This window comes from Pinus tabuliformis, chromosome 6 (assembly GCF_031772625.1).
Source record: "Pinus tabuliformis cultivar Carrire ecotype Pingquan chromosome 6, CPIR1, whole genome shotgun sequence".
Classification (NCBI taxonomy): domain Eukaryota; kingdom Viridiplantae; phylum Streptophyta; class Pinopsida; order Pinales; family Pinaceae; genus Pinus; species Pinus tabuliformis.
Window position 1 is genome coordinate 1588871177 of NC_142292.1, and position 24595 is coordinate 1588895771.

General features: G+C 38.3%; 1 protein-coding gene across 1 annotated transcript; it reads right to left on the reverse strand.

Annotated features, from left to right (window-relative positions):
• Window positions 1–11492: 11492 nt before the first annotated feature.
• Window positions 11493–14605, reverse strand: LOC149264893 (delta-selinene synthase-like). The gene is made up of 10 exons (XM_089390767.1): window positions 14292–14605; window positions 13937–14133; window positions 13712–13827; window positions 13381–13613; window positions 13143–13240; window positions 12936–13031; window positions 12563–12778; window positions 12303–12444; window positions 11943–12191; window positions 11493–11848 (listed from the first exon to the last, which is right to left on the reverse strand). The coding sequence occupies exons 1-10, from the start codon at window positions 14598–14600 to the stop codon at window positions 11549–11551; spliced, it is 1956 nt and encodes a 651-aa protein (XP_089246893.1). The 5' UTR covers window positions 14601–14605; the 3' UTR covers window positions 11493–11548.
• Window positions 14606–24595: the final 9990 nt, after the last annotated feature.

Sequence of the window (24595 nt, forward strand, 5' to 3'; positions counted from 1 at the left end):
GTCACTAAATTGACAAGGAATCTATCTCTACATAATGATTAGATACATAATCTATCCCATCCTAGGTAAGATAATGATTAGATACATAATCTATCCCAAATGCCAAATGCCAAATGCCAGTGCACCTCGAGATAAGTTGCATCTCTTTCTTATGTGTGCATTGCAAAATATTGAAGTCCATCCAATCCATGTTGTCGATGACAGTCAGGAGTTCCACCACAACATGTGCTGATAACAACAATGAGTGAGTAGAAGTAGCGTTGAAAATAAATGAAACAGTCAAAAAACACATTAAAACATAATCAATGGAGACCCCCTAAAGTACACCAACTATGTTACTGTCTATCGACATTCAGTGAAAGTTCTTCCTTCGCTCCTCTCATGAATCACACCTTTGTTGTCGACCTCCATTGCCCTAAATCCCATTAGTTGTTGTTATCCTCCATCGCTCTACTTCCCGAAGGACCGATCAACAGCGTAAAGATGCTCCTAATACTTTACCTTTACCTTTTTTACTAACGCCTCGTATTGGAAATTTTAAGACCTTAAATTTTAAAACAATTTTTTTCTTAAAAAATTTCCTTAAAATCCCCCTTCGTGTAGTAGTGGTGAATGCAACAATATGCAATTTGTCTCTAATTGTATCAACAAAAGATCGAAGGAACATAAGAGGAATTGATGTCTAGGAAATCTTGCCTGGAAAATTTGTTGCATTCTTCAGAGTCGGCTAACCCCATAGAAAAAATAGCCCAACAAATCATTGTCTTTATATAAGATAACGTGAATGGTAAGTGAAATAGCAGCCTCGGTATAGGTAGAGTCATAGGGTTGTCCGCCCTAAGTTTTGAATGTAGTGTCAGCCTACCCATGGTCTGCAGACCATGGGATTGTATAAATAGAGTGAGGCTCTAAGTTGTAAAGTAGTTAGGTAACCAACGGATGGAGTCAAAAGGATAGAAATCATAGAGCAAGAGTCTAGTATCTTGGGTCGTAGTAGTAGGAAGAGGCTCTGTAGCTAAGTGCACAGAGGCCTAGTAGAGTCCGCAGCTGAGTGCACGGACCCTTGCAGCTGAGTGCATAGGGCGAAGTCAAGTCTGTAACCAAGGAAGAAGAATAATAAAGAGAATTTTATCTAAATTCCGTGTATCTGTTCTTATGTTATTACATGTTTGATATCAATTGCAATTATATTGTTTATTTATTGCGCGCTGTTGTATGAATGGTGAATATTGGTAAGTATAAATGAAAGCATACAGATAAGCTAAGTTAATCAACTAATATCGGGTTACTAGTAAGGATTTGGGTAATAACACTATTTGGCCCCCGAGTAGGGCTACGCGAAGGCAGTATCATCGACTCCGAAGTATTGATAAGTGTGCGTAGCGACGTGCGCGCAAGGTCAAACCGCAGACCACTTGGAACGCATCAGACATCCCTAGGGTGTGGAAACCTGGTTCTAGCACCCTCCCATACTACTTCGGGTGAGACCTCAGTCCACGCTCCGCGGACTGTTGCCGAAAGGACCAGTAGTACCGGGATTTGTTTGGCTAAATCATCTCCGAACCTGGGTCAGGCCCCAACAAGCCAACAAATGGTTCCGTTGCTGGGACCAAGATCTGCATAAGGGATGTCTGATGTCGTGTCATTGGAATCCAACGAAGAAATAAATTGAAGGGTGGTTAGATAGAAATATTCACGAGTTCACGGCGCAGGAATCCAGGAATCCGCGAGTATCAAAGGAACAATGGTTGGAATGCTACTTATATACAGAAATCCATGAAATTTTCTTTGCATCATTTCCCTTTGAGTTGTATGAGTGGATCGCGAAGCTAGCAGACAGTCAGGGAAGGTGTAGGCTCGACAAACCAATTGTGTGGACTCCAGAATTAGTGCGCAGACTAGAAGCATCGGAAGATAAGATTATGCGCGTTGTGGACCATTAGCTCGATCGAATTATAGGGGGGTTTATCACCGAGTTTGCGGTAGACACAACAGTCAGCTACAGTGAGGTAGAACGACGCTTCCTCAAAGGACCACGAGGTAAGTACATTAAATCTCTGAACACTTGGATTAAGATGTTATTGTGTGAAAAGCAGGTTATGCGAATAAATTGATGTTTGGGGCTATGCGAAGTGGGAGGATCTATAGAAATGAAGGTAGCACAGAAATAGAGAATAGCCCCTTGATTTCGCCTCGGCGGGAAAGCGAGGAAGAGCTCGCGAAAGTTTCTCCGAGAAGTGCGATCAGTCTAATAAGGCAGCGAATTCCGCGCCTACCACCTCCACCTACACCACCACCAGTCTCACCATCTTCACCTCCATCTCCGCCCACACCACCTCTGCCACCACCACAGTTCAATATGGCGAGCACGATAAAATTGTCGGTATTCAAGGGAGTAGGGAACGAAGATCCAGACCAATTTTGGTTCGTGGTAAGGGCCGTATGGGAAGCACAAGGAGTCATGGATGACAATATAAAGAAGGCAATGTTGGTGAGCGCGTTGCAGGATCACACACTGATGTGGTACATTAAGCATTCTAATGACCATCCGAACGCAGGGATCGCAGATATCTAGGCCGCGCTGAACAGGGAATTTAGCAGGCCAAAGTCGGAGACACAATCGATTATCGGGTTTAAGGAGATCACGATGCTTCTAGGCGAGACCCCATGGGATTTGGATCAGAGACTGAAGAGTATGATTTGTGAAGCCAACATGACCTTGATAGATGGGCAGCACCGCGCATGGTTTGTAGCGTCACTAACACCGCATCTAAGGACGACGCTGTCACAGCAGAAGTTATCCACCCAGGCCGAAGCTTTGGAGATGGCAATGAGACTACATGAGACCCCAATACAAGATCCTAGCCTGGGAGTCCAACAAATCCACACGCAACTGCAAAATTTGTGTCTAGAAATGCAAAGTTTGAAATAGGACAGGACAACTCAGCCAGAGGCGCGCGAGGAGGTATGGTACATAAAGTGCAAAGGCCAGGGGCATGACAAGGACCATTGTCCAGTTTTTGCGAATTACTTGGTCGGGGAGGGCTGATGCCATTAAGACGTGAGGCACAAGCAGGACTAAGCACGGCGCCTACATTATGGTGCGCGATTTGTCAGATACGAGGAAAACACGCTACGGATAATTGTCATCTATTGCAGAAGTATACGCAGACATCCCAGTAATTGATTTGTAATTTCTGCAGGTCGGTAGGCCATGATGAGCGCACCTGTAGAAGCTATGAACTAATGATGGATCAGAATCCTGCCTACATAGTGTAGACCGAAACACAAGCCCTCGACCCAAATGCAGGAATGACGCATGCTGGTTTTCAGGGACGCGGACGAAGTCGAGGTGGAATGGGACCAGGAAGGGGTCACAGAAAACTAATTTGTTACAATTGCGGAGGGCTAGGGCACTATGCCCGTGATTGTACGAATCCGACAAGAACATCATGTTTATACTGTACTCAGTTTGATCATGAGGCAGAGGACTGCCCTACACTGATAGCGAGGCTGCATGAGAAAGGGGTACTCTAGCCTCCCCCGACTCAGAATTTGCAAATGATGAGGTCTGAGCCGTGCGAAGAGGACTCGAATGTAAACATAGTGCTCAGAAGCAGTATCACGACAGGAGAGGACAAAGGTAAGCAGCCTGAAGAAAGTGCGTGGGTTCACAAGGCTCCTACAAAGGACCCTGAATTCGATCTGGAGCGCGTGAAGGAGACATTCATGGAAGCTAAGAAGAGCTTCATGGAGGCCTCCACTTTAGGTAGTAAGGATCAACTAGCGCTGGAGATGGATCCTTCAATGATCACTACCTTTCTGTAGACATGTATGAAACTGGTGCGCGATAGCAAGGCTGTGAAAGGGCTGCAGGAACTTATCACTAGGTGCGTTGGGTCAGGAGAACCTCACGTAGTCTGAAAGCTCAAGAAAAATACATCTCGAATGAGAAGGGAAATGAGATTGATTGCGCAAATGGGGGAGTATGAAATGGATCAAGTAATCCTAGATCTAGGATCGGACACGAATGTGCTGCCAAAGCAGACATGGGAGCGCATGGGTAGGCCTGCGTTGCAATGGTCCCCTATTCAATTACAAATGGAAAACCAGTAGAAGATCCTACCGATGGGAACATTGCAGGGGATAATAGTAGACATTGAAGGCACAAGCATGCTTGCAAATTTCGAGGTGATAGAAATTGTCGATGACAGCAACCCCTATCCCGTGCTACTAGGAATAGACTGGGCCACTAATATGAACAGAGCAATAAATCTAAAGAAGTGCAAAATGATTTTTGAGAAAAAGTCACTACGTGTAGTGGTACCTTTAGACCCTGTGGAAGGAGCACGCTACACAAAGCTAGTGCACGATGACGAGCTAGACTGTATCTACAAGATAACCGCCCAAGAACAGGATTGGGTGAATCCTATAGTGGATGGCAGGATTTTGTGGGAGCGCGAAAGCTCCTGCACATCAGATTCGGATGAGGAAACAGAACGATGGCAGAATCGGTTACACAAGGTAACCACGCTCAATTGCAACATGATGGTAAGATCACTACACTGCGTGACAACAAAGTCAAGAAATCTGCCTGTGTATGATGGGTTGACAGCGGTGGATGAATTCTTGAACAAATTTGAAAGCGCAATGCCAGAATAGCAGCGGTTCGATGCTCTGAAATGGGCACTGTGCGCGACGCCTGCAAGGTGGTGGGGTACGCATCAGAGAAGCTTTGAGGATTGGCGCGGATGCAGAAGGATGATGTGCCTACGATTTGGGAAACTGCAGATGCGGCTAGTAGACAAGTATGATGGACGGGATGATCCACGTACACACCTCGCGAAATGGACCAAGGTCTACGGGGAAGAGCCACAACCTGAATGGGTACATTTGTTCTATCATACCCTGGATGTCATACCCATGAATTGGTATACTGAGACGGAGCTCCGCCATGGTACGAGCAAATGGGATATCTTGCGCAAGGGATTTTTGTTAACTTTCACGTTTGAAGATCGTTGTTGGGATACTGTTGACGATGTGTTATAGGCAGTAAAAGTAGCTATCTTCAAAATACCACAAGAGCCAATGAAAGTACTTTAGCCAGAATGGGCGATACAGCTGAGCTGCGTGCTAGAGTGTTACAATGTAAATGTTGAGGAGGATGATGAGGACCCACGAAATATTAACATTCCAGAAACAAAAGGCTGTCTTGAGGTTCGAGACCATCGATTGAGGATCTTGACATCACTGCGCCACTGAAAACAAAGCATGTAAACATTGGAACAGAGGCAGAGCCAAAGTACACAACGCTTGGGGGCTAATGGGATGATGCCATGGTGGATAAGGTCGTTGAGTTACTCTGCGAATACCAAGACTTGTTCCCGACCAAAATTACGGACTTAAAAGGGATTTTTGGCGACTTAGGAATGATGAAGATCACCCTGAAACCCGACGCAAAGCCGGTTAAGCAGCAGCCTTACCACTTGAATCTGAAATATAAGGAAAAGGTCCGTGAAGAATTAGACAAAATGCTCGCAGCTAGAATTATTGAGCCAGTGGAAGAATCTGATTGGGTGAGTCCTATGGCGATGCAGGAGAAAAAGCAGAAGGGCAAAATAATAATATGCGTGGACCTCAAGAAGCTGAATGACACCTGTGTACACGATCCATTCCCGACACCATTCATAGATGAAGTACTAGAAAATGTTGGCGGCCAGGAAGCATACTCGTTCAAGGATGGGTTCTTAGGGTACCATCAGATCAAGATCACGCTGGAAGACAAGAGCAAAATGAACTTTGTAACAAAGTGGAGCTACTTTCACTACACTGTTATGCCGTTTGAATTAAAGAACGCGCCAGCCATCTTTTTGTGCATCGTTGTTACTGCGTTCAAAGAATATATCCACAAGTTCTTAGAGGTCTACCTAGATGATTGGAATGTTTTGGATTAGTTAAGCACCATGTAGCAAGCTTACGCTTGATGCTGGATACTTGCCACCAACACCAGATTGCGCTGAACCTTAAGAAGTGCACATTCCTCGTTCCCTTTGGAAACCTGCTGGGACATGTGGTCTGCAAACAAGGACTGATGGTGGACCCTGCGAAGATTGTCATTATTCTAAATTTGGAAGCACTGCAAAGTGTTAAACAACTGCGCGCTACCTTGGGACACACCGGATACTACAGAAAGTTTATCAAAAGCTATGCCCAAATCACCACGCCGATGGAAAAGTTATTGAAAAAGGATGTTACATTTTGCTAGAATGACGATTGTATGAAAAGTTTGGACGTCCTAAAGGGGAAATTGGCCTCCGCTCCAATCCTGGTCTTCCCAAAATGGGATGTGGAGTTTCATGTCCATGTTGATGCGTCGTGTATCACGCTGGGAGCAGTGCTCACACAGGAGGGTGGGGAAGGCTTGGATCACCCTATCACATTTGCAAGTCGGAGGTTGTCCAAAGCAGAGAAGAACTATTCCACCACCAAGCGCGAGGGGTTAGCAATGGTGTACACACTCCAAAAATACCGACACTATTTACTCGGAGGACATTTCAAGATGTATATCAACCATTCCGCGTTGAAATACCTGGTCAATAAGCCTGTGTTGGGGGGGTGCATATGCAGGTGGCTCTTATTGTTCCAGGAATATGATTTTGAGGTCATAGTCAAGCTGGGACGCCTGAACGTAGGACCGAATCACTTGTTGCGAATTGAGACAGGCGAGGAACCCACTAATTTGGAGGAGGCACTACCTAATGCACAACTCTTTGCGGTGCATGTTGCAGATGGGAATTTTGAAGATATAATTCACTTTTTGACAACAGGGACTGCACCAAAGGAATACTCCGTCCAACAGAAGAAGGAATTGGTGGTGCGCGTGGCAGAATTTTTTGTCATCACGGGGCACCTATACAAAATGGGAAATGATGAGATATTGCAAAGATACGTACCTAAATTCGAACGAAGCCAGATCCTCGCGGAAGCACATGGGGGTGCTGCAGGAGGACACTATGTAGGATGCGTGACTACACAGAAGATTCTTCGCGTAGGGTTATGGTGGCCAACCCTGCACCAGGATTCGAAAGCGCACTGTAAGGCCTGCGATATATGTCAAAGGACTGGAAAACCATCGCGGAGGGACGAGATGTTGTTAAATCCACAAATGACACTGCAGCCATTTGAGAAATGGGCAATCGACTTTGTGGGACCGATCAAACCTCAGGGAAAGATGGGCGCACGCTACATCATCACCGCGACGGAGTACCTGACACGATGGGTGGAAGCGCAGCCGGTCAAAGACTGCACAGCCGCCACGGCTGCGAAGTTTTTGTTCGAAAACGTGTTGACCCGATTTGGTTGTCCGAAAATCTTAATGAGTGATCGCGGAACACATTTCCTGAATGAAACCATCAGCGCGCTCACAGAAGAGTTCCAGGTGTATCATCAGAAAAGTACACTGTACCACCCACAAGCTAATGGCACAGTAGAGGCATTTAACAAAATACTGGAGATTGCACTGACCAAAGTATGCAACGCGCAAAGAAACGATTGGGACTTGCACGTACCTACCGTGCTATGGGCTTATAGGACAACGTGCAAGAAACTGATGGGACAAACACCTTTCCCTCTAGTTTATGGCGTGGAAGCTGTCATGCCGATGGAATATATCGTACCTAGTATGTGAATAGCAGGGCTTACAGGCATGACAGACCACGAAGCTCTGGAGGAAAGGCTCGTGCAATTAGAAGAACTCGAGGAAGAACATTTTTTGGTTGTATTTCATCGGTAGGTACAAAAGCAACGTGAAAAAGCTTGGCACGACCACCATATCAAGCTGCGCACCTTCAAGGTCAACAACTTAGTGATGTTGTATGACAGTAAGTTTGAAAAATTTTCAGGAAAATTCAAAATGCACTGGCTGGGACCATACGTGGTCAAGGAGGTCACAGATGGAAGCGCGGTCCAGCTAGTCAAACTAAATGGAGAACCCTTCCCAGGAAAAGTAAATGATAGCCGCTTGAAGCCCTACATAGGTGGGTCAGCTATCTGACTAACCGACCGAAAAATAGTCTTCACGACCCGAGGAGATGGACAAGGGCGCGGGACTCTAAACATATGCAGTGGATACCGGTACAGATGTAAGGACACAATTCAGACACGAAGGAGCGAATGTAGCAGGTTCAACAAGCAGCAGCTCAGTACACGGTATACATCAAGACCGTTTGAGACCAGCTAGAGGGACTCCATGCCAAGATTGCCGCGCCGACAGACTGACTCGAGGGCGAGTCACGATGTTTGTGTTGGGGGCCTGTTGGGCATGGAACCCCCCCACAGCATGGTTTAGGGCTCAAAGCCCAAGTTTTGAGTAATATTATTGCAAAAACTCTGCGAATTGCAGGCGCGGAGCGCGAATTGTATGTTAGAGTCATAGGGCTGTCCACCCTAAGTTTTGAATGCATTGTCGACCTACCCATGGTCCGCAGACCATGGGATTGTATAAATAGAACGAGGCTCTAAGTTGTAAAGTAGTTAGGTAACCAACAGATGGAGTCAAAAGGATGCAAGCATAGAGCAAGAGACTAGCATCTTGGGTCATAGTAGTAGGAAGAGGCTCTACAGCTGAGTGCGCAGAGGCCTAGTAGAGTCCGCAGCTGAGTGAGCGGACCCTTGCAGCTGAGTGCGCAGGGCAGAGTTGAGTCTGTATCCAAGGAAGAAGAATAATAAAGAGAAGTTTATCTGAATTCCGTGTATCTGTTCTTATGTTATTACATGTTTGATATCAATTGCAATTATACTATTTATTTATTGCGCGTTGTTGTATGAATGGTGAATATTGGTAAGTATAAATGAAAGCATACAGATAAGCTAAGTTAATCAACTAATATCGGGTTACTAGTAAGGATTTGGGTAATAACACTAGTCGGCCCCCGAGTAGGGCTGCGCGAAGGCAGCATCACTGGCTGTGAAGTATTGATAAGTGCGCGTAGCGACGTGCACGCAAGGTCAAACCGCGGACCACTTGGAACCCATCAGACATCCCTAGGGTGTAGAAACCTGGTTCTAGCACCCTCCCATACTACTTCGGGTGAGACCTCAGTCTGTGCTCCGCGGACTATTGCCGAAAGGGCCAGTAGTACCGGGATTTGTTTGGCTAAATAATCTCCGAACCTGGGTCAGGCCCCAACAAGCCAACAAGAGGGGCATGTTAGGTCACTATAATACTAGTGATTCCCCCATTACTATTGTCAATGTATCCCTTATTGTTATTTTTGTGCCCCTATTGTCCCCATATTGTTATTATTGTACCCCATATAATCCCACTATTGTTATTTTGTGCCTTTATATTGTTATTGTTAGGTCGGCTTGGTTATATTGTGACCCCTTAGACTCCTATATATAGAAAGGAGGTTTTGTCATTTAAATCATCCAAGAATTGTTCATTTGTGTAATGTAAAGGAGGTTGCCCCCTCGAAGAGGTTGAATTCTAAGGCGTTGATCTATCTTTTCTATCTTTTTGTGAGCTGGTTTCATAACATCCTCCCAAGATCTAGATCAATGGTATCATATTCAGGTTATGCTTCCATTAGAATGAGGGTTTGATGCATATTTCAGTTTCGAAGTTTTGCAACAATCTTCAACAAAATTCATGCACGTGCTACGACCTCCACAATGGGAAGAACTTTTTTATATCTTTTTGCAAGATTCTTTTGGGCGGCGAGTTTGTAGATCAGATCTGAAATTTTTGGTTCAAAATTTACGAAAACAAATTTCAGATCTCGATTCCTTGCGAAAAACAACCTAAATTCAAAAAAAAAAAATCGATTGAATCGGAGTTCAGATGAGGGAGATATATTTGATTTAAAATCAACTATTTTTTCAAACCTTTTGTGATTTTGGGATAGTTGCAACGTGAATCTGAGCTTCCGTAGTGTCCACATAAGGATTTCAATCATATGGTAAGATGCAGAATGACCATTCTGTTTCCAAAAATAGGTTATAATAAAGATTTTGAGTTATATTGATCGATTTATGCCCATTTTAAATATGGAGCAACATTCAGAGAGAGCTACCTTTGGAGACGTGTCCTCCCACCCCACATTAGTAGGCACCTACTTCACATTCATCATCATCTGTCTTGGGTTCTTTGGAGATGTACCCTCCCACCCTAGGCTATGTAGGTACTTGCTACTTCATCAATAGTCAGCATCATGGTTATGGGTCAACTGCACAAAATCCTTGTCATCAAGGTCCATTTTCTAGGCTGCACATTGTTAATATCAGAGTTGGTCACAAGAATTACAGGGTGTCTCTGTCCTCAGATCTTCGTATTTCATGGTTATGGGTCATCCAAAAACCCACACTTCATCAAAGTCCATTCGCTAGGCCACACACTGTTAGTATCACAGTTGGTCACAAGCATTACACGGTATCTCTATCCTCAAAACTTGTTTGTCATGGTTATGGATCATCCACAAATCCACACTTCATGGAAGTCCATTTAAAAAAAATATATTAATATTTTAATAATAATTTAATAAAAAAAATATATTAATAATTTAATTTTAAAATTCCTCATGGTAAGTGATTATTAAGTTTATTTCATTGATATTCATGATAATACACCATCAAAAAAAAGTGGGAATCAACGATTCCTCCACTTCACATTCACATTCACATGAAGTGTAATTTGATGTCTCTTCATATTATAAAATGATAATGATATTGGCGGGTAATATTGTACCAAAGTTTATTTACAAATTATGAATATCAGTGTAATTACGAATATATCCAATAGAAATAAATATTTTGATATTTATTATAGATTGATGTCTTTTGACTATTTCAACTATTTAAATATATGCATTTTGAAATTCATTTACCAGTAAACTTATATAGATATTTTGAAATTCATTTACCACTAAATTTATATACATATTTTGAAATTAATGTAGCAATAAATTACGGTGTAGCTTAATTTATAGACTAAACAAATTTTTTTTATGACATTTTTAATCAAAATCAAGATTTAAAAAAAAAAATGAGTTTAAGTAGTTTAATTTGAAAAATTCGAGTATCTTTGGAGTCTTTCACGGTGTTGAATTCGTCTATACATTCAAAAATATATTTTAAACAACAAAAAATTCAATTCTTTGTTGAAATTGCATTACCTATTAAAATAAAAAATATTTAATGCCATAAATTATGGAGAAAAGATAAGGAAAAATTGATTAAATTATAACGTAGAAAACAATGAAAAATTTATTGAAATTAGTAACGTATAAGTAAGGAAACTATAATAATAGATCTCAAAGAAAGACAGCATCCACGTGATAAATAATTTTTTAACAATATAAAAAGGTTGGCAGGACTTTGCTATCAAAATGGACACGATGAACACGATGGGATGGTTTATGATATTAAAAATATATTAGGAATAAAACGTCCTGTCGAACAAGACACATGGAATATTTTGAGAGACAGCTGTCAGCATCCACGTCACGTGATAATTAATAATAAGGCTATGCGCCATCCATCAGTATAATATTTAAAGCCGCACTGGCTCCATAAGAACTTTGAATATTTGGTCCTTTACCTCATTGTCAGAAAGGGATATGCCATCTTTGTATTTGAAGAGGAAGTGCATGCCTCGTGCAAGATTGAAAGTAAACCTTTTGCAGCACAGCGGCACTGTATTGTCATGCTTTAGAAATTCCCAATTCAGTTGGCTGACAGAAAGATCCAGGATGCCTTTCATATGATTTAAAGCATCTTCACGGGTACATTCCGGATTGTCTTTCACATAACACTCTATACTTGAAGCTACCTCCCCGCGTTCCTTCTCTTGCTTCAAATTCAAACACACACATAGCGGCAAATGTTAAAACAAATCCTAATCTCATCTTATGTTTAAAATGAACATTAATTTGAATGTCAAATACCTCAAAGTCCGTTATGTCGTCCTTGACTCGGACCGTCAGTTCTAACAGATCATGGATCTTGGATGGATAGACTATTTGCTTCAGAATGTCGTCTGGTAGAATTTGATCCATTAACAGAAGCGGAATCAAATTTAACACACACATCCCTGAGCTAGCGAGGCCATTCTTATAGTACTCATTAAACGAGGGCACATATTCAGTCGCCATCCATTCCGCTTCTTGCAAATAAGACTCAAGATATCGCTCCCACTAAAAATGAAGGCAGGCAACCGGTCAGATGTTTCATTCACTCAGACAGAATAATAACAACCTTTTATAAAACAAAAAAAAGGAGTAGTATATTATATAAACAGCACATACGCCATTTTTTCGTATGTACGCTGCCATATCCCGCCTTTGTTTATTTTCCACTTCAGCAGCCCATTCATTCGCTGTATTGATGAAGAAGTCGAATATTTTTTGAATGTGGTCTGGAAGGCGGCCTATTAACGAACTATCCCATCTGGGAAAATTATGCAAGATGTTTGTTAAGAAAAAAAATGTCGGAGAAACTAACTACGAATGAATGGATTGCGACCAATTTCTACAGGATAGTCGATATAATTTGAATTTGATATCACCTTTTCATTCCCTCGGTGAAGATTCTGATTTCGTCCAATGTTCCGTGAGTATCATATAGGTCATCGAGAACCGTCATCAGTGTTGAAAGTTTTGTGAAGGCGATTCTGCTGGGACCAAATTCGGGCTCGAATGTGCTCAGAACCGCCCAAAAGTAAAGTTCGACGTGACGTTTCCTATAGAAATTCAGCTTCGGCAGATATGACTCTGCCCACCACCTATTATAAATGTATGCATTGCAGCCGGTCATGTCACTAAATTGACAAGGAATCTATCTCTACATAATGATTAGATACATAATCTATCCCATCCTAGGTAAGATAATGATTAGATACATAATCTATCCCAAATGCCAAATGCCAAATGCCAGTGCACCTCGAGATAAGTTGCATCTCTTTCTTATGTGTGCATTGCAAAATATTGAAGTCCAATTTCGCCAACTCTAAAATTTTCTGGTTCATATTATTAGACCTGAAAGAATGCATGGCGAACATAGATTAGTGTATTGAGAACACTTATAGTAATTCAAAATTCATTTTCCTGTACCCTTTGAAACTGAGATCTTATGGACAGGGTTAGTACTTGAGCCATGAATAGTTTTGTTCATATATTTCGATAAAGTTTCTAGCCTCCCATCTAGGCACACTGCAATGCCATGGAAATTCCAATGCATATTTCACCTGGACAACAGTAACCAAATCAGATATGTACCGACCGACCGATGCTAAGACGGTACAACATACAAAATAAATAAAAAAAATTGCAGATGCGAAGAGTTTTCATACAATACTAGAAGTTGAAAAAGGTGTTTGCAACTTACCTCTCTCCTAAGGCTTTGATCGACATCAGCTATAGTGTGTCCCGTTAAAACTTGGGTTAGATACCGTGTTGTGAATGTCTTTGCCTCCTCCATCACTTTTTCTCCGGGAAACGAAATGTTTGAAGCTCGGAATAATGACAACATGCTTCTCACTTCTTTATCAGCTCTTCCATTTTCACCACTGGAATTGCAGAAGAACTCCCCGTTTTCATCTTTGAAATTCTCAAAAACATCTGTTTCACCAATGCATGATATTCTGTGAGAACTAAAGTATTAAATATTTTTATTTAACAGTCAAACAACATCAAGTGTATATTTTAATCTATGTGACCCGAAGAGACGTCGTATCGATGCATTCTGAGTGCCCGAAATCCCAAAGCCGTAGAGTTGAGATCTTTGCTGAGTGAATCTCTTGATCCCGGCCCGATGCCCCTTTCGTTCCAACAACTACACATCATGAAGAAGTGAGGTTTTAATGATCAAGGAATGAATCTAGAAGTGCGTGCAATCACTGAATCTTATAAATGGTAAATCAAATTCATGTATAATGCTTAACCTGTAAACGTAATCCAAAGCTACTTTTATTTCAGATTGAAACTGTCGATCAATTCCCAGACATTCCATAGTATCAACATTCTGAAGACGACTGATTAAATCATCATCACCATCGCTGTACCTAACTTCCATGGCACTCAAAAATAGGTGTTTGATATCTTCAACAAGCGTTTCAGTTCGTTCACGATATGCAGGTGCCTGCTTGATCACAGCGCATTTCAATGAAATACAAAGTTATCTTCCACGCAGAGGTTGATGAAGGCTTTTAACTTGTGAAATTGCAGTGTTTAAACAAATCGATTAATTCTAAAGTACGAAGATAAGGGAATATGTAATTATGAGAGTAAGAAAAATACCGCGTATGATGTTGAGAGAGAATGTATGAGGTCATCGTCCCACACGTTGGAATGATGATTGCCTGTGTGTCTTTGTTGAGCATTGCTAATGCTTGCGGTTATTGGTAGGACACATTTCTTTGGCCTTAACATTCCACCACTTGCATTGTTCATGCTTGGGGTTATTGGTGTGACAGATTTCTTTCGCTTTAACATTCGGCCTGTACTTGAAAGTTCTTGCGAGAGAGCGAAACCATCTTTCTTGGAGCAAATCAACGATTTGCGGACGCCCCAACTGGAAAGCAACGGCGCTGTACAAACCAGAGCCATTAACACTTGCTTCCTACGGTTAAACTATAGCGTTTCGCTGCTATGCTTCCTCGCATATTTATAGTATAATTTTCAAAGAAAATTCCAAACCAATCGGATCTTTGGTTTCCTGCGATTTTGCATAGTTCTGTTTAGGTAAAGGCAATTTCCACGAGGGTCTGAATGAATAAAGGGTTAAAGTTAGAATAATCTTTTAACATCTTTATGAGAGATGGATCATGGACCACGTTAAACTTGAAATGTAAGTCTTTCTGTCATACATATTTAATTAACAATGATTCTGTTCTTTGTCTTATGTCTTTTATATATTTATTATAAAATAGTTCATTGTCTATCGTATGATTCACGATGATTTCATTGATGGTCTGTGGTATATTTAACAACAATTCTCTATTTTATGTCTAATATTAGCGAAAAAGAATTAGTAGGTTAACTCGGATTTCAATACTACGCCGTGGGTATACAAGAGACTACGCCGTGGGTATACAAGAGAGGCACATGGGTGAGTATTTGACAATAAGATAGGGTAATATGCATGTGAAAAGAATGGAAATTTTGAAAATATTATAGGGTATTGTGGATGTGAAAATTTGGAAATTTGATAATATTATAGGGTATTTTGTATAGGAATTTGATAATATTATAGGATATTGTTTATGTGAAAAAGATAGAAATGTGATAATATTATACGATATTGTGTATGTGATGATTATGTAGATTGTTTTATATTGTATTATTAGATTGTTTGTTATTTATTTTGATGTTTTTGGAATGGAAGAAGTGGAGGAATCATTTTATCTCTCGGTTTTAGTTTGGCAAATTGGGGTCTAAAACTTTCTGGAATCTATTTGAGGCATCAAACCACATTTTTTAGGGGTAAAACCTTTTAGCCCAACGACGCACTCCTTAGTGCTATTCTATAGACATACATCTTTCCAATGACACATAAATACCCTCAATCAGACTTTGTATGGAAAAGTTATGTCACCCGGAAGTTGACCACCTTGTTTTCACGACCATGATTCGAGAAGATGTCATGTAAACCCCCACTATACATGGAAAAGTGGCTCACCATGGAAATATGATGAAGAACACTCTAAAAGAGTCCATATTGTAACTTAAGTTAAGAGTTGAAGTAGTCAAATTTAACCACTAGTAGGTTATTTCCCTATGTTATAACCAACCCACAAGGAAGAAAAGAGGTTTCATACTATTCAAGTGTGTTTTGTTCCATAGGTGAGCATATAAATCTGTGAAAAAAAACTCTTTATGTGTATGAAAGGGTTAAAGTTAACGGGCATTTAACTATATGGTTGATATATATATATATATATATATATATATATATATATATATATATCTTGGTGTGTGTGTGTGATTTCAAATAAAATTATAGAAAGCAAAAGATGTTTGTGATTTTGCTTTTTGGAACTCCAAGATAAGTATTACAATATGCAACACCCACAAGAATTTAAGATGAGACTTCAAGATAAACATAGACTCATCCATAGTGGATCTTTGGACTTATTAGAAAAAAATCGTCTATGTCTTCAGTCACACCATGTGATCCTACATTGTACACACTTAAGCATAAAGCATGAACATTGAAGCCTGAAGCTTAAAGGTTGAGACTCACATGACATGTCCACACCCATGGACCATTGGTATTCTATATAAAACACTAACTAAATTTTCTTGTTTATGTAGGTGAAATAGTTATTTTTTGTTTGATTTTGAGAGTTTTATGTAGTTTCTTTAGTGTTGGCACATTGGTTATAGATCTAAGTTTTTATAGAATAGGCTTATGTATTAGTTCGATTAGAAAAAGAAATCTATTTTTTGGTTGGATATGGAAATCCCAAATGTGTGGTTACCAAGGCTATGATGCTTTTGATACATTCACATATGAATCTAAACAAAACTAGGTTTGTGCATTTTTTCTGTTAGCCTATCTGCTGAAAAGATCTACTCTTCTTCCTTGTTAGAAGATTATGAATTTCTTCAACGCTGCTATATAAATGGGGGTTTAATGACAATATTTGAGACAATTTTTGGGTAAATTGCCTTAACTTGAGACAAAAAAACTTGTGCATTGTCTTAAATATTGTCTTTAAGCGGGTGTTTACAAAATTATTGTCTTAAAAAATTGTCTCTATAAAGACAATATATAACACAAGCATTATTGTCTTTTAGGAGACAATTTCATTTTTGTCTCTCTAGAGACAATATAAAACAATGAATCCAGAAATATCTCACCATTAAAATAAATCGATCTAAAAAACATTTAATTAAAAATAAACTACAAAATCGTTAATTAATTCATGATAGGGCACAGCGGAATCGAACCACCAACCGCCTGCTTATAAGGCAGGTGCTCTTCCATTGAGCTAGCACACTTTAAAGAATTATGTGAAGAGTTATGGCAATCCTTAAAATTACATATATAGGCATTGATTTTAAAAATAATTGCTTGACACATGATATATAATCTTTATAAAAACTATAATCATGCAGACCCTATTTTTAACTTACTAAAATAACTCAAGGGAATTACCTGAATGTCACACCCTGCAACATGACCCACACAACTTCTGGAGTCCATTCATTGTATTGCTACAATGTCATATTATCAGCACAAGAATGAATCTGAGCACGAAAGGGCCAATAATATCAATCCTCAACAAAACCTGCTAACAACCTTATTTCCATATTGCCAACATACTATATGTTGTAGGTGAATGAAATTTTCCTAATCACCAAGATATTGATTTAAATTTCCCATCGTACATAATAATTGCAACCTAAATTTCAACCCATTTGTAATGAAGTATTTGTGTAAAAAAAGATCTAACATAGTCTATTTGGACATTGATTTAAAATGCCCATTTCACATAATAATTCAACCCTTTACCATGCAAAATCTATACAAAAACATACCTCATATTTCAAGCCTTCATGCTTGTGGGGTAGATCACAAGAGTAATCTGATTAGGATAAAGTTGTGACAACATGTTTCATTGGGTAAAAGTTTGAAGAATCTGTTAGACGTGTATGAACTTAATGTTAGTTCGTAATTGAAGAAAGACACTATGTTCATGCAGGATGGATTGTGTTAATGTGGGTTTCAACAACATTAATACATGCAATTACCAATTATCCAAAGTCCCAAAATTGAAATTGAAATATAATTTCCTTTGCAGATTTGTCATGAAATAATACCATTGCTCAAATTGATCCCCTTTGAAGTTCATGGAGAGGATTGATAAAAGGCATGTTTGGCAATTGCAAGGCACAAGTTTGTGTTGGCATAAATATTCAAGTTAAATATTTTGAATGTTCATTGTGACATATTTGTAAAGTTAAGGTGGCATTCTATTTTGGATATAAATTAAATTATATTGAAAAGGAAGGAGTGGATCATTTTTCTGTGTTAATGATATTGTTTGGAAAGTAAAGAATACCATAGAAACTCTCATTAAATGCATGCCTTAAAGGTGAGTTTAAATGTTTATTCAACCTGCTCTGTAGATAACATAACTATTTATGAATTGGTTATGATTTCATATTATAAAAAAAATCATTAAATGACCGCCTCAAAGGTGAGCTTAGATGGTTATTCAACCCGATGTGTAGATAAGATAACTATTTATGAATTGGTTATTATTTCATATTTCATGTGCATGGTATCCATAAATGGAGTTTATTGATTTAAGTGTAGTATATACACTTAAGATGGAGCTGGATGTGGCGTAATTTAGATCATTAAATAAGGTGTTTGGTCACGAATGACTCAAGCATTTTCATCCTCTTGTCTACAAAATTTTTTCCTCCCTCTCCTTTGCAGTATGGCAGCTAAATATTAAACATATGATGCGATTATTACGATCATTCAAACTATATAACTTTTTGTAACCTCAGAATACTACACACAATAATGTACAAATTACTTTGTTCCACATTCTCCCACTCATCCTTTCGACGTTCCTTTGCACCTCTCAGTAAAATTTCTAGTTTTGTTAACAATAACAACAAAAATTATATCTTATACAATAGAATATGATTGTGTCTATTTTTATTAGCAAAAAAAAGTTGAGCATATTTCTATTCGATTTGAAAAAAAATACACATAGTAGATACTTATAGCATTCATAAGGAATTGAGGTCGTTATATTCTTGTTGCAAATTTCTATCTGAATATTTAAAATTCCAGGAAAAAAATTAAGAAGGCCATAACCCTTTATAAAATGGACTGTAAACATCTAATATTTTAAATATTTAAAACCAAATTATACCACGATCAAGGTTTAATTATTTCCAATAAGAAAATGAATTACTCTATCATCACCTAGAATAAAGTATTCTCACAAAGGTCTATGTAGATATGACATTCTATTCACTCAATATTGGTTGTTGCCAAAAATATTTGGAGTTCTACTCTTCACCTAGCCATAGACCTTGTTGCTCCATATATTTCAGTAACAAGTCATGCTTGAGCCATCAATCCATTACAATTTTGTCTCTTCTTAAACTTGTCCTCAATTACATAAGCAAATGTGATGTCATCTTCTCCTTCTTCTCCTTACTGATATATAATACATCAATGCTAAGGAACCAAACCCCTATGATCCACCTATCATTATATAATTCTTCCTTTGTCTTAACATTTCCCTTTCACATAAGCCTACATTGTTGTTAATTTTTTCTCTCTTATTACATAAGTCATCGTTGTCGTCATTTCCGTCAGCATCATCGTCATCATTTTTTATTTCCTTTCTATTCTACAAGACAATTTGAAAATATTTTCAATAGATACAATCAAGTAACTAGCAAAATGAGCCCCAACACTTAATTTTGCATTAAGCTCTATAATTTGGTATGAAAGTGAGAAAGATGTGAAATATAGAAGATAAAAAGGAATGTTAATACTCAAGAATAGTGAAAACGTATACTCCCCTCTCCTCCATTTATAAACAAGAATGGAGTTATTCAACACATATTTCCAATATAACTTGACCCAAAATTAAGTTCATGCAGCATCATATACTCAAACCCAAAAAAACGCTAATAAAATATCTAGCAAAAGCATAAACGTCTCTTAATTAGCACCTAGAGCAGATGGATAAGAAAACATCTAGCAAAACAATAGAGCTCTCCTTAATCAACTTCTATAGCACATGGATAAGAAAATCTTCCAATCAAGCCAACATGAAAAAGGAAATAATTCCAAAATTGTGTCGTGACTAGTCTTTAACAAATGACCCTGTATTCTCATATAAATTCCTTAAAATCAACACCGATACTGTTGGAAAAAATCCTTTAAATCAACACCCTACTTGAAATCAACACCCTAACTGCTTTTATAAAGCCGTTGAAATCAATGGCTCTACTCAATGCTAAAATTATCCCAAAATGATAGACAAACAATTAATGATGGCACAAGGAAAACACATAAATCGGGCCAAGAATAGTCCAGAGGAAGGTTCTCTAAAGACCACTCATTACAATTCCATTTTCATGCTAAAACCAGTAATAGGCAAATGATTTTCTTCTTTTAAGTGAATAACTGCAGGTAATCTTTTCTCATAATATCACTTCTTCATTTTAGGTTATACAATGTTGTGAATGGGATTTGTAATGCTACTTGCCTTCCTATATGTCACACTTGGAAGAAAAGGAAAAATAGAAAAATGTTCTGAAGTGAAATCATTTCTTCATTAGAATTGAAACAATTTACGTTCTTTAAGAAACCAAGGTCATCCAATCTTCTTCCAAGGACCCATTCTCCTTTTATTTATACCTTTCAATTTTTTCAGTTTTGTCTGACTCTTGAGATAGGCCAGCACATGCAAATACCAGGAGAACACCACCATAATCTTGTCCATTAGTGGCCTTTTCCATATAATAATTTGGTTTCATATTTAACTAAAACTTTTTTTCATATGGGTTTCAGTGACCAAATAGACATTATTGTGGATTCAACAATAATTAAATCAACTTGAAGAATAGTATGAACAAAAAAGGTTTTAATTTTACGTCTAATTAGGAAAGGAATACTAAATCAAAATGAAATAAAAAAATGATCAATAGTAAATCATGTTATGGATATGGACATAAAATGATTAATAATATCATATGTGATTAAGGTTATTGACAAAAAATATTTTTAGGTTAGACAAAAATGGATAGGGGAAGTGGTAGAGCTTATAGAAGTTTTGGTAGACAAAAAGCAAGAAGCCACTTTCCTGATACAATTATTTCTTGAGACAATTTTTATATTGGTAATAGCAAGTATCATCCTTAAATTGTGAACACAAACTCAAGACAAACCACATTAAGAAATTATAAATAATATAATAAGTAAAAAGGTCATATATCTCATGCAGATATGGATTTCCTTACTCATTTTGTTCTTGATGTGAAGATAAAGGGTTTTGCATGGGATTATAAAAGAGATTACATAACTCAAAAAAGATTTATGTAGCTCGTTTATATGATATTTTCTAAATGATAATAGAAATGTTGATTAGTTTGCCCAAAAAATCATTCAACCCTCTTAATAATATCAATCAAACAAGACAAAATAATAGTGTTAATTTTGCAAATGCTTGTGTTGAAAATCCAACATACAAAATCGCGTCTGATGGACATATATTTCCCTTCAGTGAATTCTTCAATTAGATCAACAAAATCTAAGATCCACCTTATGAATCTTCTAAATGTGTATTTAACGCTACATGCAAAGATATTTCTTGCAAACAACTTCCAGAAAACATTATAGCCTATAGTCTCCCATGCTAGGGACTACATAGGGAGGCTCAATATGGACATTGAAAGTAGAACTCCTCAGAAAAATCAGGTACATAATATGAGGGGATGTAGAAAATTAAATGTAGAGTGGTGTATGCCAGTACTTCACTTAAGAAACTCATAATATCTACCACAAAATCATTGCTTGATTGATTGAAGGAAGCACCTATAATAACAACCTGCACACTCTTGTAACTGTATAGCTTTGAAAAAAACAATAATTCTTTAACATCGCTAGGAAATAACCTTAAATGGATGAACACAATCCCCTCTATTAAATACAATTCACATATGATCCACGAGTATCTTACTTTTAGCAGATTTAGCTAATGACACAGATAAGAATCTATTTTTCTATATTCTAAGTAGTTTTTTCAAACAAGAACTCTTAATGAATGGTTTATAACACTGCACAATATAAATGAATACTACTAATCTTAGCGTATACCAAGGGTAAAGTTTCAACAAAACAAGAATATGACTAAATAACTAAGTTGTAAATGGACGACCCTCATGAACCTCCCCTAAGAAATCCTCACATCCTCACTTCTCCATGAGAATTTAGTTGCTCATATTGGGTTGTAAAATCACCTCCTAGGACCCCTTCTGTCTTCAAATCCTAAACATACAGTCAGATGGCTAATCGGTGGTCAACTATAATCTAGTCTCTGAATAAGAATCCTCATAATGTAATTTCATCTTTCCATGAACTTGTTTTAGGCTTCTACTAGTAGGATAGCAGGAGTGTGATGGAATATAAATTTACCAAGTGCCTACTAAATATTGGACCTTGGATTCACTCTTTCCCTTTAGCTTTGGTTGGCTAGGTTAACATTGTAGCTAATATGAACGTGCTGACTTTTGTAACTATAGATCCATTTTGGTGGCATCTTGTACCACTAATTACATTCTCAAAGCTCATCATTGAAAGGAATCTAATGCATATTGTCATCTACTAAATAACAACCCAATATGAAATGCAATTCAAGAAAAGCCACACTTTTATTATTGCACCCTCATAGACTAGAGAAAAGGACATATGGGTAAGCACTCTTCTATTCATATTAGTGGCCATCCTTTTTTACTCAACATGTATTGTAACTTTTTGTTGAATTACTGCACCATAAAATTAATTGTGCATAGGCATTCACTATAGATCCTTTATAGTCAGAAACCCCTCCAACTTGTAAGAAATGTAATTATTCATGATGAGGAGAAGTAGAAGAAGAATAAATGTATTCAATACAAGTAACAATTAGAGTGAAACAAATCTTGCATTTTCCTTTAATATAACATCTTGTATACACAAAGATCTCATGGGCATGGTAACTTCTCTTAGAATAAGATCTTAGACTTTAAAACAGAAACTCATATTGATTGCATAAAATCATCAGATAAAAGGCTAGTATAATTTTATTAAAACAATCAATAACATAACAATATCTTAAAATGAAACCTTACAAAGTAGGAGTGCTTCATACTAAGATCACAATCTACACTTAGTAAGAGAGCATAAAGATAAATTTGATAAGGTGACATCTTGGTAGGAAAAACAATATTTTAGAGTTATTGGATGGTGATCTTCATCATTAGTCCTATGCATAATCCTGGGAGGCTACAAGTATTTCCTGACTTTTATGTTCAATTGCTGATTCAATTGGAAAATTGCATCATTTTTGGTATTAGAGCTCAGAGATTGAGTTTGACTGTAGTAAACATGCCGCCAAGGAGAGGAGCTGGCATAGGTCGAGGAAGACCTGAAGCAAATGCAGTTCTGTTGGAGGAGATCCAGAGTCTGCGTACAAGGATGGACACAATGGAGACCGCTCAGAGAAGAACCCTGATGAAGGAGTTGTCCGTGCTACAGAAGAATCTTCTGATGGAAGAAGAAGAAGAAGAAAATGAAACTACCAAAGTTATCAAGATGTTGGATAGGTGGAAGAAATGGCTAATGTGTATGAAAGTCTCAATGCAGAAAGCTAATGGATTGGATCAGTTCACTAGACCAGCATTTTTACTATGAAGGTGGTTGATGACAAAAAGAAGGTAACATTGCAATTACCAGATTGAAGGGTCATATAGCCATTTGTGGGATGAGATAAAACATCCAGAACAAGAAAAGGAAAGTCCAATATCAGGCAATCAGACAAAATTGAGTAAAATGAAGGCTAAATTTATGCCAAAATATTTCTTTTTACTATTGGCCAAAGATGCAAACTGATGTTAAGAGATTTGTTGAGAAGTGCAGGATATGTCAACAAGCTAAAGGGAGAAGCCAGAATACAGGATTGTACTAGCCATTACCAATACCAACTAGGCCTTGGGATGCAGACAACATGGATTTTGTTTTGGGTTTGCCAAAAAATCAAAGAGGGCATGATTCTATCTATGTTGTTGTACATAGAGTTTCAAAAATGGCTCACTTCATTGCTTGTAGGAAAACTAACGATGCAACTCACATTGCAAATTTATTTTTTTCAGAAATTGTAAGATTACATGGATTGCCTGTAAGTATTGTGTCTGATAGAGATACAAAGTTTATAGGACACTTTCGGAGGAAACTGTGGAAGAAACTAGGTGCAAACCTCAGTTTCAGTTCAGCTTACCATCCTCAGACAGATGGGCAAACTGAAGTGGTAAATAGAAGCTTGCGAAACATATTGAGAAGCTTGGTGTACAACAATCCCAAACAGTGGGATTTGGCACTAACGCAGGGAGAGTTTTCTTATATTGATACTCCTAATCGGAGTACTGGTATGAGCCCATTTCAAATCGTTTTTGGGATGAATCCGAGAGGCATATATGAGTTGAGAAATTTGGGAAACAAGAGTTGAGAAGTGCGAAGGCTAAAGAGTTCGCCAAACAGATGCATAAACTACAAGAAGAGGTCAAAGGAAGATTGCAGGAAAGTAGTAGCAAGTACAAGCAAAGGGCATACCTGAAAAGAAGAGGAAAGGAGTACCAAGTGGATGAATTGGTCATGGTATATCTAAGGAAGGAAAGATTTCCTGTTGGAACCTAGAACAAACTAAAAATGAAGAAAATAGGACCATGCAGAATTGAGAGGAAATTTTCAACAAATGCACATGAGGTTGAATTTCTAGAAGGGATTAGAATATCACCTGTCTTCAATGTTATAGATTTATATCCATACAAAGAGACAGAGACAGAGCTACAGGAGGAAACTA

What these genes read in the sequence shown, in the direction of transcription:
- LOC149264893 (XM_089390767.1), bottom strand. Translation starts at nt 14,600, where the DNA reads ATGGCTCTGGTTTGTACAGCGCCGTTGCTTTCCAGTTGGGGCGTCCGC. An exon ending in TTCACCGAGGGAATGAAAAG is followed by an intron (nt 12,445 to 12,562) that starts GTGATATCAAAT and finishes TAATTTTCCCAG; the next exon opens with ATGGGATAGTTCGTTAATAG. An exon ending in CGTACATACGAAAAAATGGC is followed by an intron (nt 12,192 to 12,302) that starts GTATGTGCTGTT and finishes CTTCATTTTTAG; the next exon opens with TGGGAGCGATATCTTGAGTC.